The sequence below is a fragment of the Myxine glutinosa genome, chromosome 9, assembly GCF_964187855.1.
Source record: "Myxine glutinosa chromosome 9, kmMyxGlut1.1, whole genome shotgun sequence".
Classification (NCBI taxonomy): domain Eukaryota; kingdom Metazoa; phylum Chordata; class Myxini; order Myxiniformes; family Myxinidae; genus Myxine; species Myxine glutinosa.
In genome coordinates, this window is record NC_136269.1 from 109705916 (window position 1) to 109720253 (window position 14338).

Genomic DNA, 14338 nt, shown 5'->3' on the forward strand with positions numbered 1-14338 from the left:
AACCAAGAAGCGAGAGAGATGAGGGCAAGAGGAAGAGAGAAAATGTTGGTCCGAGTCTTCTTTTATTTGTTGGGTCGTGACGTCATCGGTGCTTCTCCTCCAATGCCCGCAGGCCACTGCTGTGTGTTCAGCTCTCCACCAATCCACACGCAGTCCGCCTCTGACGTCATCGGTCGAACCTTGGCAATCAGCGTGCTGCTTCCTCCTCGGCCTTCCTTCACCAATCAGTGAGTCCCTTTCTACAAAAAGACCCAAAAGACCCCAAGGATCCAAAAGACCCGAAATGCCCCAAACACCCAAAATATCCTGAAGACCCCGAAGACACTGAAGACTGTTAAACACACAAAAGACCCAAAATACTCCAAAGACATAAAACCCCCCAAAAGGCCCCAAGATCCTTAAAGACCCAAAATACCACGAAGACTCTAAATACCCCGAAGACCCTTAAAGAGCCCGAAAACCCAAAAAGACCCTGAAGACTGCTAAACACCCAAAAGACCCCGAAGACCCAAAATACCCCAAAGACCCTTAACTACCCTGAGGACCCAAAATACCCCAAACAACCCTTAAAGACCCTGAAGACCCCAATGACTCAGAGGACTTAAAAGACCGACAAGTCCCTGAAAACCCAAAATACCCCAAAGACACCAGGACCCTTAAAGATCCAAAAGACCACAAAAAACCCAAAAGACCCTGAAGACCCAAAATTCCCCAAAGACCCAAAAAGACCCCGAATACCCAAAATAGCCCAAGACCATTAAAGACCCAAAAGACTCTGAAGACCCAAACAACCACAAATACCCAATATACTCCAAAGAACCAAAATACCACAAAGACCTTTAAATACCCCGAAGACTGAAAGGATCGAAAAGACCCAGAAGACCAAAAAGACCCCAAGACCCAAAATATCCAAAAGACCCTTAAAGGTCAAGAAGACCCAAAAAAAACCCGAAGACCGAAAAGATCGAAAAGACCCAGAAGACCGAAAAAAACCCCAAAGACCCTAAAATATCCCAAAGACCCCAATAATCCAAAAGACCAAAAAGACCTGGAGCCTTTAAAGACCTTGAGAACCCAGTGGACCCCAAATTACCCCCAAGACACAAAATACCCCAAAGACCCTTAAATACCCCAAAGATCCAGATCGTGGACCCAAAATACTCGAATGGCTCAATAGACCTAGAGGACCCAAAAGACTCAAATGACCCAAAAGACACCGGCCCTTAAAGACCCATAAACATGTAACACTACATGAACCAGAAGACCCAAAAGATACAAAAGACGCTGTGACACTGAAGACCCCGGGGACACCTCAAGGTCGGTATACAGAAGCGGTATTTTTTAAATCACAATAAATATAAGGCATAGGGAGGTGAAATTTTGCTGCACATGATGTGCAATGCACGCAAGGTAAAACGAGTGTTCATTTACGTCTGTAGGATGTCCAACAAATAAAGATGATAAAAGCACCCCTGACACAAGGCCCAGACTTCAGACTTTGTATCGTGGCTGTACCGTCAAAAACTGTTCCAACTTTTGACGGGCTTTATACTAGTGTATATATATATATATATATATATATATATATATATATATATATATATATCTCACACACACACACACACACACACACACACACACACACACACACACACACACACACACACACACACACACACACACACACACACCTCGTTTTTTCATTTCTGTTCCTCACAATTCTATCCCTCTCTTTCACACACACACACACACACACACACACACACACACACACACACACACACACAGTCACACACACACAGTCACACACACACAGTCACACACACACAGTCACACACACACACACACACACACACACACACACACACACACACACACACACACACACACGCAGTACTGTCCTAGACTATGCTGGGTAATCTGCTATTCATTTCAGAAATTGTTCTGCCAGAAATTTGGAATGTTGTCAATATGCCCGCATACTCATCTACTCTTTGTGAAAAACACCGTGGGATCCTGAACGTCCAGCAGCAAAAACCAATGTTAACTGCCAGGACTCTGGCTCATCACCTCATCTTACGACCAGCATGCTCATTTACGCAATGTTTGGCCTGTGAAACGTGGGGGGGGGGGGGGGGGGGGGGGTGACAGTTTACAGTCGGGTCGGGAATCAAACCCAGACTAGATGATCAAAGCTGCTACCTCTGAGTTGTCCTGCTACCCTGTATATAGGTCAAGCACTTAGACGTAAAGTGTCAAATTCAAAAGTCACCATATTGACGAGTTAATACAATAGATGAATCAAAACGTTAATACCACAGACAAATTAACGTGTTCCCACCTCCCTCACCCCCCAACCAATTATAAACAAACAAATACATTCCATGAAAAGCCAGTTTCCCATTCTGGTTAAGAATAAGTAGCTGATCGAGCTACCACGAGGGATCAGAACTCCTCATCATCCACGATCATCACACTGTTTGGGAAGGATCGTAGCGCCTCCTGCAGAACAACATGTGTGACTGCATGGGCCAACATATTTAAATTAAGGGTTCAGCGAGATTGAGACCATAATGAACTCCAGGGTGACCCCTCAACCGACAAATGATACAAATTCACACAAAATTCTGGGAGAAAAACTGAAATGAGCTACACAACACAGACTCAATCATCAATGTCATTTTGGATCACAAATAAAATAGGACTTTGGTATGTCAAACCTGTTTTTTTTTGTTTTCAGCCATAAACCATCGTTGGAACATAATTAGAAGCTACGACAATTGATAACCACTTTTCCTCAAGTATTGCCTCAAGTACACAATCTGTCAATTTCCCGACCCGGATCTCAGCCAATGGAGTATCTTCTCTTCTAGACTTGGTTATGACTAACTTCCCTGCTAATGTCTGCTGCTCTTCTTCTGCTCCAATCGGTTCTTCTGATCATGTGCTTGTCAAAGTGGACATCTCTCTGGCCATTCTCAGAGAGCCTCCTCAGCGTCGACGAGTCTGGCATTTCACTCAGGCCCACTGGGACGGTCTTCAAGCAGCCATCAATCGTCTGGATTGGTCTCCCATCTCCACTGCCTCTGACATCAATTCTTCCTGGGAATTCTTCCAAAGCAAACTGATCTCTCTCATGCACAGATTTATCCCATCTCGCCTTCAGTTGTCTTACCCTTCCTCCCGTCCATGGTACACTGAATCTTGTGGTGAGGCAGTTGCCCTGAAACAACTTGCCTTTGCCTCTTGGAAGGCTAATCCAACTGAAGGAAATCTCAGTTCCTTCCACCAAGCTCGGAACAAGTGTGTGTCTACCCTCAGGAGTGCCAGGAAGCACTATCTCTCCTCACTCAAGAATGAACTCTCAAACCTGTCTCCTTCCTCCAAATCCTGGTGGCGTCTGGTCAAATCCGTTTCTGGTGTTTGTTCCCCCTCCATCCCCTCCCTTACCTCAAATGGCCACACAGTTGACATCGCACGTGACAAAGCCGAATGCCTCAACTCTGTGTTTGCCTCAAAATCCTTAGTCCCAAACCCATCTCTCTCTGTTCCCACCTTTCCCAGTCGAACCAAACTGCTCCTGGACTCTGTGACCTTCTCTCCTGACAAGGTGGAGGAGTTTTTGTCAAACCTCGACTCTGATTCTGCAACTGGACCAGATGGCATCAGCCCACGGGTCCTAAAATCCTGCTCTGCCGCTCTATCTCACCCTCTCTCTGTTCTTTTCACCCTATCCTTTGCTCAAGGTCATCTGCCAGCATCCTGGAAATCAGCAAACATTACCACTTTACACAAAAAAGGTGCAAAAACAGATCCTTGCAACTACAGACCAATCAGCCTGCTCCCAATTATCAGCAAAGTCATGGAATCCATCATTGCTTCGGATATGAAATCTTTCCTCTTCTCCAATGGCTTGATCTCTGATCATCAATTTGGTTTCAGACCAGGTCACTCTACTCTGGACATGCTGTTTCTGCTGTCTCAACAATGGATGGAGGTCCTCAATGCCAAACAGGAAATCAGAGCTGTCTCCCTTGACATATCACGTGCCTTCGATACGGTCTGGCACCCAGCTCTGCTCACCAAACTCTCCTCCTATGGTATCCATGGAAATCTCCATGCATGGCTTGCGGACTTCCTCTCTGGTCGTAGTCAACGTGTGGTCCTGAATGGATTTCTCTCATCTCCCCTTCCCGTTCAGGCTGGAGTTCCCCAAGGCAGTGTGCTGGGCCCTGTGCTTTTTCTGGTCTTTATCAATGATCTCTCCGACTCTCTGGAAAATCCTCTGTATCTCTTTGCTGATGACTCCACTCTCTGCCGCTCCATTCCTCTTCCCTCAGATAGGCAGTCTGTAGCCTCCTCACTCTCTGAAGTCCTGGACAAAATCTCAGACTGGTCAAACATGTGGAACATGTCTTTCAATCCTGACAAATCTCACACTCTTACTATGTCTCTCCGAAAAGATCGACTGGACAACCCTCCCATCTACTTTCTCAACAATCCTCTCCAAGAAGTTCTGTCGCTCAAGCTTTTGGGTCTCACCATCTGCCATGATCTTTCTTGGTAAAACCACATTTCCAAGCTGGCCTCCAAAGCCAGTCGCCGACTGGGCATCCTCCGTCGTGCGAAGTCCTTCCTAGGCACACCTGAGCTCCTCACCACATACAAGGCTTTCATCCGCAGCTCAATGGAATACTGTTCTCCCCTATGGGCTGGTGCTCCTGCCTCACACCTGGCTCGGCTTCACGCTGTTGAATCCAAAGCTTTCAGAATCATTGGAATCTCCCGCGATGAAGCTATCTCTGAGGGCCTTTCACTCACTCACCGCAGGCAGGTAGGTGGTCTTTCTGTCTTCTACCGACTCCTCTCCGGCCTTGCTCCCCCAGCTCTCTCTGTGCTCTGTCCCCCAAATATTCCTACAGGTCGCACAAGATCTGCCAGCCACCCTCTGATGGTTAAACTGCCGAAATCTCGGCTCTCTGCTCACCTTCACTCTTTCATTCCTCTTTTCTCCCGCCTCTGGAACAAACTCCCACACTCACTTCAATCACACTCCTCCCTCCAGGTCTTCAAAACAGCTGTTCACCACCATCTCTTATCTTCCCCCATCCAAAACCTTGATCTTTTCTACCCCCACTAATTCACCCCAGATCCACCTTGTTTGAAATTCCAACTTCTTTCCTGGAAGTCTTGGCAGTGTCCATATGTTTTATACCTCTCCCACCCCCCCCCCCTTCCCATGCCTCCCCCCCAAAGCCCTCTCCCTCCCACAGTTCTCTCGATGTCTCCATGTCTCTCGGTCCCTGCTCTCAAATGTTGTGTTTGTGTCCTTCCCCCTCTCTCCCCATCTTGTCTACCGCTCCCGATGTTATTTGTTTTGTGTGTCTGTTTGTCTTTCTGTGTGATTAATGTTCGCTCTTTCACGAGCCTCGATCTTGTATACAAAAAAAAGAAGAAAAAAAAAAGTATTGATCAGTTAGCTCACATGATATCGGATCATAACCATTTCTTTTTTTTGTAGACAAGAGCAACAACTCCAATCAATTCATCAAATAAATAAACAACATAAACAGACAAGTGGGGCTGTGGGTCGATTAATCAGGGCTACAGAGGGCCTGCTTCATTTTGTTCAGGCACATTTTTCTCTTGTATTTGCCGGTGTGTGCCCCAGCTTAGAATAGGTACACCTTATCCCTGCGTGTCATAAGAGGCGACTAAAGCGTTGGCGTCAGGAAGGGCATCCGGCCAGAAAACATTGCCTCAAAAAGGGAACCATGATGATTGTCATGGGGCCCGCAAGGCTAACCTCCGCTCTAGCAGGGAAAATGGCATTAAAAAGTGAATTTTCTTTTTTGCATTTTCTGCTGTATTGCACCACAAGGACGTTCCAGAGTCAATCGAATTTCTGAATTTTTCTCCGCATTTGTGAGAACAAATATGGAATTTCAAAAATTGATTTTTGAACACAAAATCCAGGCTCATGGAAGTGCCAAGTGACAGAAGCTAAAACAGCAATGTACTAACACAGAGGGGAAGTGACAGAGGGGAAGTGGGCCACAGGTATAAACAGCAAGCAGGTGGATTAAGACACAGGTTAAGAGGAGAGAGGTGCAAATGTTGCATTATTTATGGAAAAGAATGCCACAAGTTCTTTGCCAGCATCGTGGGCTTCACCAACCCAATGGGGACATCGCACACGGACCCACTGACCGACATGGTCTGGGACCGTTCTTGACCCAATGAGTACATTGAGATATTATTTTTTTTTTTTTTTTTTTTGTGTGTATACAAGATCGAGGCTCGTGAAAGAGCGAACATTAATCACACAAAAAGACAAACCGACACACAAAAAACAAGGGGAGCGGTAGACAAGATGGGGAGAGAGGGGGAAGGACACAAAAGAGAGGGGGAAGGACACAAACACAACATTTGAGAGCAGGGACATCGGGAGGACTTGGGGGGAGGTGGGAGAGGATTAAAACATATGAACACTGCAAGGACTCTGGGGTGAATTACCGGGGGTAGAAAAGATCAAGGTTTTCGATGGGGGAAGATAAGAGATGGTGGTGAACAGCTGTTTTAAAGACCTGGAGGGAGGAGTGGGATTGAAGGGAGTGGGGGAGTTTGTTCCAGAGGCGGGAGAAAAGGGGAATGAAAGAGTGAAGGTGAGCAGAGAGCCTAGACTTTGGCAGTTTAACCAGAAGAGGGTTGCAGGCAGATCTTGTGCGACCTGAAGGAATATTGGGGGGACAGAGCACAGAGAGAGCTGGGGGAGCAAGGCCGGAGAGGAGTCGGTAGAAGACAGAAAGACCACCAACCTGCCTGCGGTGAGTGAGTGAAAGGCCCTCGGCGTTGACTACATCGCAGGAGATTCCAATGATTCTGAAAGCTTTGGCCTCAACAGCGTGAAGCCGAGCAAGGTGTGAGGCAGGAGCACCAGCCCAGAGGGGGGAACAGTATTCCATTGAGCTGCGGATGAAAGCCTTGTATGTGGTGAGGAGCTCAGGTGTGCCAAGGAAGGACTTCGCACGACGGAGGATGCCCAGTCGGCGACTGGCTTTGGAGGCCAGCTTGGAAATGTGGTTTTCCCAAGAAAGATCATGGCAGATAGTGAGACCCAAAAGCTTGAGCGACAGAACTACTTGGAGAGGATTGTTGAGAAAGTAGATGGGAGGGTTGTCCAGTCGGTCCTTTCGGAGAGACATTGTAAGAGTGTGAGATTTGTCAGGATTGAAAGACATGTTCCACTTGTTTGACCAGTCTGTGATTTTGTCCAGGTCTGCAGAGAGTGAGGAGGCTGCAGACTGCCGATCTGAGGGATGAGGAATGGAGCGACAGAGAGTAGAGTCGTCAGCAAAGAGATAGAGAGGATTTTCAAGAGAGTCAGAGAGATCATTGATGAAGACCAGAAAAAGCACAGGGCCCAGAACACTACCTTGGGGAACTCCAGCCTGAACAGGAAGAGGAGATGAGAGAAACCCATTCAGGGCCACACGTTGACTACGACCAGAGAGGAAGTCCGCCAGCCATGCGTGGAGATTTCCATGGATACCAAAGGAGGAGAGTTTGGAGAGCAGAGCAGGGTGCCAGACCGTATCGAAGGCACGTGAAATGTCAAGGGAGACAGCTCTAATTTCCTGTTTGGCGTTGAGGACCTCCATCCATTGTTGAGAAAGCAGAAGCAGCATGTCCAGAGTAGAGTGACCAGGTCTGAAACCAAATTGATGATCAGAGATCAAGCCATTGGAGAAGAGGAAAGATTTAATATCTGAAGCAATGATGGATTCCATGACTTTGCTGATAATTGGGAGAAGGCTGATTGGTCTGTAGTTGCTGGGATCTGTTTTTGCACCTTTTTTGTGCAAAGCGGTGATGTTGGCTGATTTCCAAGCAGATGGCAGATGACCTTGAGCAAAAGAGAGGGTGAAGAGAACAGAAAGAGGGAGTGAAAGAGCAGAACATGATTTTAGGACCCGTGGGCTGATGCCGTCAGGACCAGTTGCAGAATCAGAGTCGAGGGTCTTTCACCAAGATCACCTAGGAGGAGAAACGATTCATTTTGTGGGATTTCATTCAGAGCTTGTTGGACGCCATCAAATAATCTGTCTTTCTCCTCTTTCTTGGAACCAAAGGTGGGTGCATAAAAGGACAGCAACTGCACCTCTACCTTTTCCAAACTTTCGTTACACAGCAAACAACCGAAAGGTCCATATCTTCCACTGCCCGCTGCCTGCTCTCCATGAGTTCAATGCCAAAACAAACAGCACGATCACTCCTTTCTCCCTTCTCTGCCTAGTCTCCTCTAACACTGGAGTTGCTCCATCAGCTGCCACTCACTATCACACTCACAAAAACTCTGTAGTACGAAACCATGTAGTTTCTTGAAGTGCAGCAATCTTCAACGGGTATATCTTCATCCTCACGAACAGGTACACTCTCCTGTGTTCAGCAGATCTTATCACAGATCCGAAGGCCACTCTGCCATAAAGCCCAATCGGTGGAGTGTTGCAGTGATGGTTGTCCTTCTGGAAGTTTCTCCCATCTCCACACAGGATCTCTGGAGCTCAGCCAGTGACCATCGGGTTCTTGGTCACCTCTCTTACCAAGGCCCTTCTCCGATGATTGCTCAGTTTGGCCGGGCGAACAGCTCTAGGAAGAGTCTTGGTTGTTCCAAACTTCTTCCATTTAAGAATTATGGAGGCCACTATGGTCTCGGGAACCTTCAATGCAGCAGAGATTTTTTTGTAGGCTTCCCCAGATCTGTGCCTCGACACAATCCTGTCTCTGAGCTCTGCAGGCAGTTCCTTCGACCTCATGGCTTGGTTTTTGCTCTGATATGCATTGTCAGCTGTGAGACCTTATATAGACAGGTGTGTGCCTTTCCAAATCATGTCCAATCAATTGAATTTACCACAGGTGGACTCCAATCAATGTGCAGAAACATGTCAAAGATGATCAAGAGAAATGGGAGGCACCTGAGCTAAATTTTAAGTGTCAGCAAAGGGTCTGAATACTTATGTAAATATGATATTTCAGTTTTTTATTTTTAATAAATTTGCAAAACTTTCTAAAATCCTGTTTTCTCTTTGTCATTATGGGGTATTGAGTGTAGATTGATGAGGAAAAAAATGAATTTAAACGATTTCAGCATAAGGCTGCAACATAACAAAATGTGAAAAAAGTAAAGGGGTCTGAATACTTTCTGAATGCACTGTATGTATATATAATTATATATACATATATATGTAGCATGATGTTTCATTAAGTTATGGACGAGTTAGGACTAAACTTGGTGGATGAGTTGGATTAGGTGACACAAACAAGTCGATTAGATTTTGGTTCAGGTCCGAATCCAGATCTGGCCCAAAGTGGGATACAAAATGTAAACACTGTTCAGCCTGGTGGATGTATGCACTCTCCCGAGTGCCGTTCCAGTATATTTCATGAAACAGACCCCATTCACAATTAAATTCTCATTATTCTCCTGAGGAAATGTTATGCGCTTAATCCAACATTAAATTCTATCAAAACGGAAGTTATTTTGTCAACAAATGTCACTGTAAAGTGTAAACAAATCACTTAGGATCACCATGAAAACAGCCTCGCTCACCCTGAAAGCATCTCAAACGCAAGGATGCCAAGAGCCCACCAATCGACAGCTGTGTCATGCCCCTGACTCTGAATCACTTCTGGCGCGAGGTACTCGGGCGTACCACAGAGTGTGTATGTCCTGCAGGGAAAAAGTTTCACAAACAATGCAAGTATATAACAATGATAAAACAAGAATGCATTACAAAGGTAATGATAAAAATTGAATGGCACATAAAATATTTACAATGCATAAATGAGTCATGACATGACTGAAGAGGCTTAGAGGAAGAAAAAAAGGAAGACAAAGACAAAGGATCATTTCGTGCAGGGAAATGAACATTTCTTAAGACTCAAATAAATGTGTGATATATAATGATATATGAAACAAGAGTGGCACTCAGTAGAGAGCATACCTCTGCCAGACTGAACAGTTTCCGTTTTGTAACCCAATGATATGCTGGATCTGGATTTGCACCTATAGCAAAATCTAATCAGCTTGTTCTCGTCACCTAACCAACTTGTACGCCTAGTTTTGTAATAACTTGTCCACGACATTTTGAAATATCATGCTATACTTATATCGTTTTTGGCCCTATCTCTCAATAGTGAAGAATCACTTCTGAATTTTTTTAATTGTTGTATTCAGATCCGTATTACGATTTTCACCAAAATCGAATTGATTCGTCCTTGCCACACACCCACCAAGTCTATAAAGTTTTGTCCGAAGCCGTCTCCATAACGTTCTTAGATATCCTGCTAGGTATCGGTTTTAGCCCGATCTCTAAATGGTGAAGAATCACTTTTAAAAAATTCTCTGATCCGGATCTGGATCTGGATCTTCACTAAAATCTAATTATTTCGTCCTCGTCACATACCCAACTTCACCAAATTTCGTCTGAATCCGTCTACAACTTTTTGCAATATCCTGTTCACAAACAAGCCGACAGACAAACAGAGAGACAGGGGTGAAAACATAACCTCCATCCACTTCCGGTGGCAGAGGCAATGAAGGGTTACATTTCAGAGAACAATAGAAGCAAGGTACGATGCACAGTAACAGGAAATAAATCACAGCAGCTTGCAGGAGCAGGTGAGAAAACACAAGGACTTATTATAAAGTACGAGCAGCAGGAATTGTTTAAAGCTTACTTTTCACGAAGTTTCTTGGAGAACCCGAAGTCAGTCAGCTTGATATGGCCACAGCTGTCCAACAGAATGTTCTCTGGTTTGAGGTCACGGTAAACGATACAGCGGCTGTGTAAGAATTCAAGGGCACAAACCACTTCAGCTGCATAGAAGCGGCTATATGAGTCACAGAAGTGTCCGAGGTTCCTGAGGTAGGAAAAAAGTTCTCCACCAGGTGCGTACTCCATCAGCATATAAAGAAAGCGTGTGTCATGGTGAGTCCAGAACCTGTGCATTCAGAGCATAACGACATGGAAATCAGGCTTAATTCCTTCATGCATCATGTTCACAAAAGCACGACAGAATATCATAATAGTTCACAAGGGTGGCAATTTATTCATCAAATAAGTTCCTGCACAAGTCGCAGCTCGTTGAACATTCCCTCTCTTGTAGTGAACCATTTCAACGCCTCAGCAAATAAACTGGTGCCTCGCAATCTAAGTAATTTAGGAAATCTGACAACTTGGCAATGTAGATGCAGAAGAGATGCTTAGCATTGTTAAAGTCTGTTAGTAAATCCTAAACTTTTTGTGGCCTTTATTTTCAAATTTAAAGCCTCAGTATCTAGCCAGTCACGTACAAAGTTACGATGAATGGGTGCCGGGCCTCCATAAGCGCTTCCTTCTCGTTGCGGACATGCTGCTCTTGCCGAAGTTTCCGCACATCCGCAATACTCATCTTCTTGAGGGCAAACCAACGCTGCTCTCCACCACGCTCCCTCACAAGCAGCACACGTCCAAATGTTCCAGTACCTGCCATATAAAGTCAGTAGCATCCATCATCCTGGGTGAGGGCCACAAAGCCTGTTATTGTCTGCTATTTCATTGATCAAGCCAATTTTCTATTGTTTGTGGCATGCAGGATTAGAAGCATCAGTGACTATATACACACATAATGGGAAAATCGGTTTTGCTTCTTAATGTCAGTGAATAGAGAGGAGTTAGAGTAGAACCATAATTATGCATTGACATCCTTTTATTATTATTATTATTATTATTATTATTATTTTTCCATGATCTAAGGCTTGTAGTGGAGAAACAACAACAACAACAACAACAACAACAACAACAACACACACACAATAATATCAGACGAGGCAAACAGCCACTGAGCTTAGGGGAAATTTCATCACTTCCTGGGAAATTTCATCACTTTCATCACTTCCTGAAATTTCATCACATCACAACAACGGAGCCGCTATTCTCACCGCACTCAGCGGGGCATTTCCAAATGAAGAATTTTCAACAAAGGAAGAAGAAGAAGAAAAACAGAACAAGCAATGGGGATTTTCCATGCTCTAAACCTTTAAAATGCTGAATATCAAGGAAGGAATTAGCACATATCAAATCCAAAAAACATTTATTTTTCAAAAAGCGTGGGGATAAAAAAAAAAAAGAGGGTTTTGGAAAGTTAAAGCCAGTGAGTAGTGGTACAATCAACAACAGAACAATATTTTTTGTATTCATCTTCCCTATAAAAGATCGAGGTTCATGGAACAGCAGGTTGATTATAATGTAAAGAGGCAATGAACTGAGATGAGGGCAACAGTTGGACACATTAAGCAAGGGCATTAATGAACAGGAAAAGATAAAGGAAGGGAGGAAACAGTAATCTCACTCTATCTCTGAAAGGAGTGTCGGGTGAACCCTCCTTATGTACTTTCTGGACAAACCGGTTGAAGAAAGTCAGTCAATCAAACTTTCCGACCTCAACATCAGCCACAATCTCTCTTGGGTAAAACATATTTCAAAGTTAGTCACCAAAGCCAGTCGGCGTCTGTGCACTCTCTATCATACAAAGTTCTTCCTTGGCAAACTTGGATACCGACAAGGCCTTAATCTGCAACTTGATGGAGTACTGCTCCCTACTCTTGGCTGGCTCACCTGCCTCACACCTTGCTCAGTTTGATGCCGTGGAAACCAAGGCCTTCAAGATCTTGGACGCTCTCACAATGAAGCTGAGTCTATGGGCCTATCACATAATCTCATCACAAACAGATCATCTCCCTGTCTCCTACTGTCTTCTTTCTTGTCTTTCACCCTCTGTAGGGAACACGTGGTCGGTCCACCAGCAACCGTCTTCTGGTGAAACTCTAAAACATCGAGAATCACTGCTCACCTTCACTCATTTGTTCCTCTTATTCTAGTCCACCTATGGAACCAACTTCCACATTTTCTTCAATCTCATTGTATCCTCTAGGCCTTGAAGACAACTGTTCACCACCACCTCAGATAATCCCGTATCCAAAAATCATGATATTTTTACCCCACATATCCTCCCCTTTTCCCCCAGGGCCACTTCTTTACAAGTTTCCAGTTTTTCCTTGCTGAGAGTTTGCTTCTATATCAATCTTGTCCACCCCATGCATCCTCCCTACCCCTCACTGCTCTTTACATCCCTTATTTGTCCAAGTCTCTCTTTATTTTGTCCCTCAACCCTGCTGTTGGTGGTTTTCCTTCTATTTTTACTGTTCCTTTTGTTCTGTTGCATCCTAATCCATTCTGTGTTCTAGCTCTTCCACGAGCCTTAACTTTGTATATAAACTTGAAAGTAGAATTTTACATGAACATGTCAATGGATATGCCTCTGCTGACTTTGGATGTCAATCCTCTGTTATCTTTGACCTCAAATGGAGGTTACATGAAAAACTAAAGGTCCCTTAAATGAGAGTGTGGGAAAGAGGGGAAGAGAGGTTGGAGAAAGAGGGAGAGGGGGAGAGAGATGGAGGGGGGGGGGGGGAGAGACGGAGACGGAGACGGAGACAGAGACAGAGACAGAGACAGAGACAGAGAGAGAGAGAGAGAGAGAGAGAGAGAGAAAGGAGCGACAGATAAGTGGAAGAGAAACAACATCAGATGCTTCTCATTCGAGTTATGGTCTGTAAAATGATTTTCGAAAGGCACAAGACCTTTGACATTTTCAATCGAAAATCGAATCAGTTCATTTTTGTACTTCAGTCCATAAGTGTGTCCAGTATGGTTTAAATCTCTTCAGTGGTTCATAAGTTATTGCAGTAACACAGATTTTCAATTAGAGAGCATTTTGTCTGAGGCATTTGACCTTTTCAACGCAAACTTTAATCAGTTCATCTTTGTATTACAGTCCATAGTTACACCACGTTTCGTCAAAATCCCTTCAGCGGTTCACAACATATAGCGGTAACCAGTAACGAAAGTCTGCAACTTTCAGCGAAAGGGCACATGACCTCTGACCTTTGCCCCAAAATTTTATCACTTCTTCTTTGCATCATAGTACATAACTGCACCAGGTTTGGTCAAAATCCCTCAGTGGTTCACAAGTTGTCACAGCAACAAAAAATGATCTGGGGAGGACGCAAAAACGGATGGACGGACAGCCGGACGGCCAACCCAAAAACACAATGCCTCCGGCACTGGTGGATTAATTTTGTTAGGTTTATAGAACTCCGCAGAATTTATCATATTAATCAATGGAGTGCCGTGCCGGAACACAAAATTAATCCACCAGTGCCGGAGGCATTGTGTTTTTGGGTTGGCCGTCCGGCTGTCCGTCCATCCGTTTTTGCGTCCTCCCCAGATCATTT

At 44.8% G+C, this 14338-nt stretch overlaps 1 protein-coding gene across 1 annotated transcript in view; it reads right to left on the bottom strand.

Annotated features, from left to right (window-relative positions):
* LOC137435100 (cAMP-dependent protein kinase catalytic subunit PRKX) overlaps positions 1–12347 on the bottom strand; it is a 100566-nt gene extending 88219 nt beyond the window's left edge. The window contains exons 1-6 of the mRNA XM_078785121.1: positions 12210–12347; positions 11909–11940; positions 11729–11799; positions 11357–11528; positions 10741–11004; positions 9611–9730 (exon numbers count right to left, since the gene is read on the bottom strand). Of these exons, the coding sequence (XP_078641247.1) occupies positions 9611–9730; positions 10741–11004; positions 11357–11528; positions 11729–11799; positions 11909–11940; positions 12210–12347 (797 nt within the window). The remainder of the gene's footprint in view (positions 1–9610; positions 9731–10740; positions 11005–11356; positions 11529–11728; positions 11800–11908; positions 11941–12209) is intronic.
* Positions 12348–14338: the final 1991 nt, after the last annotated feature.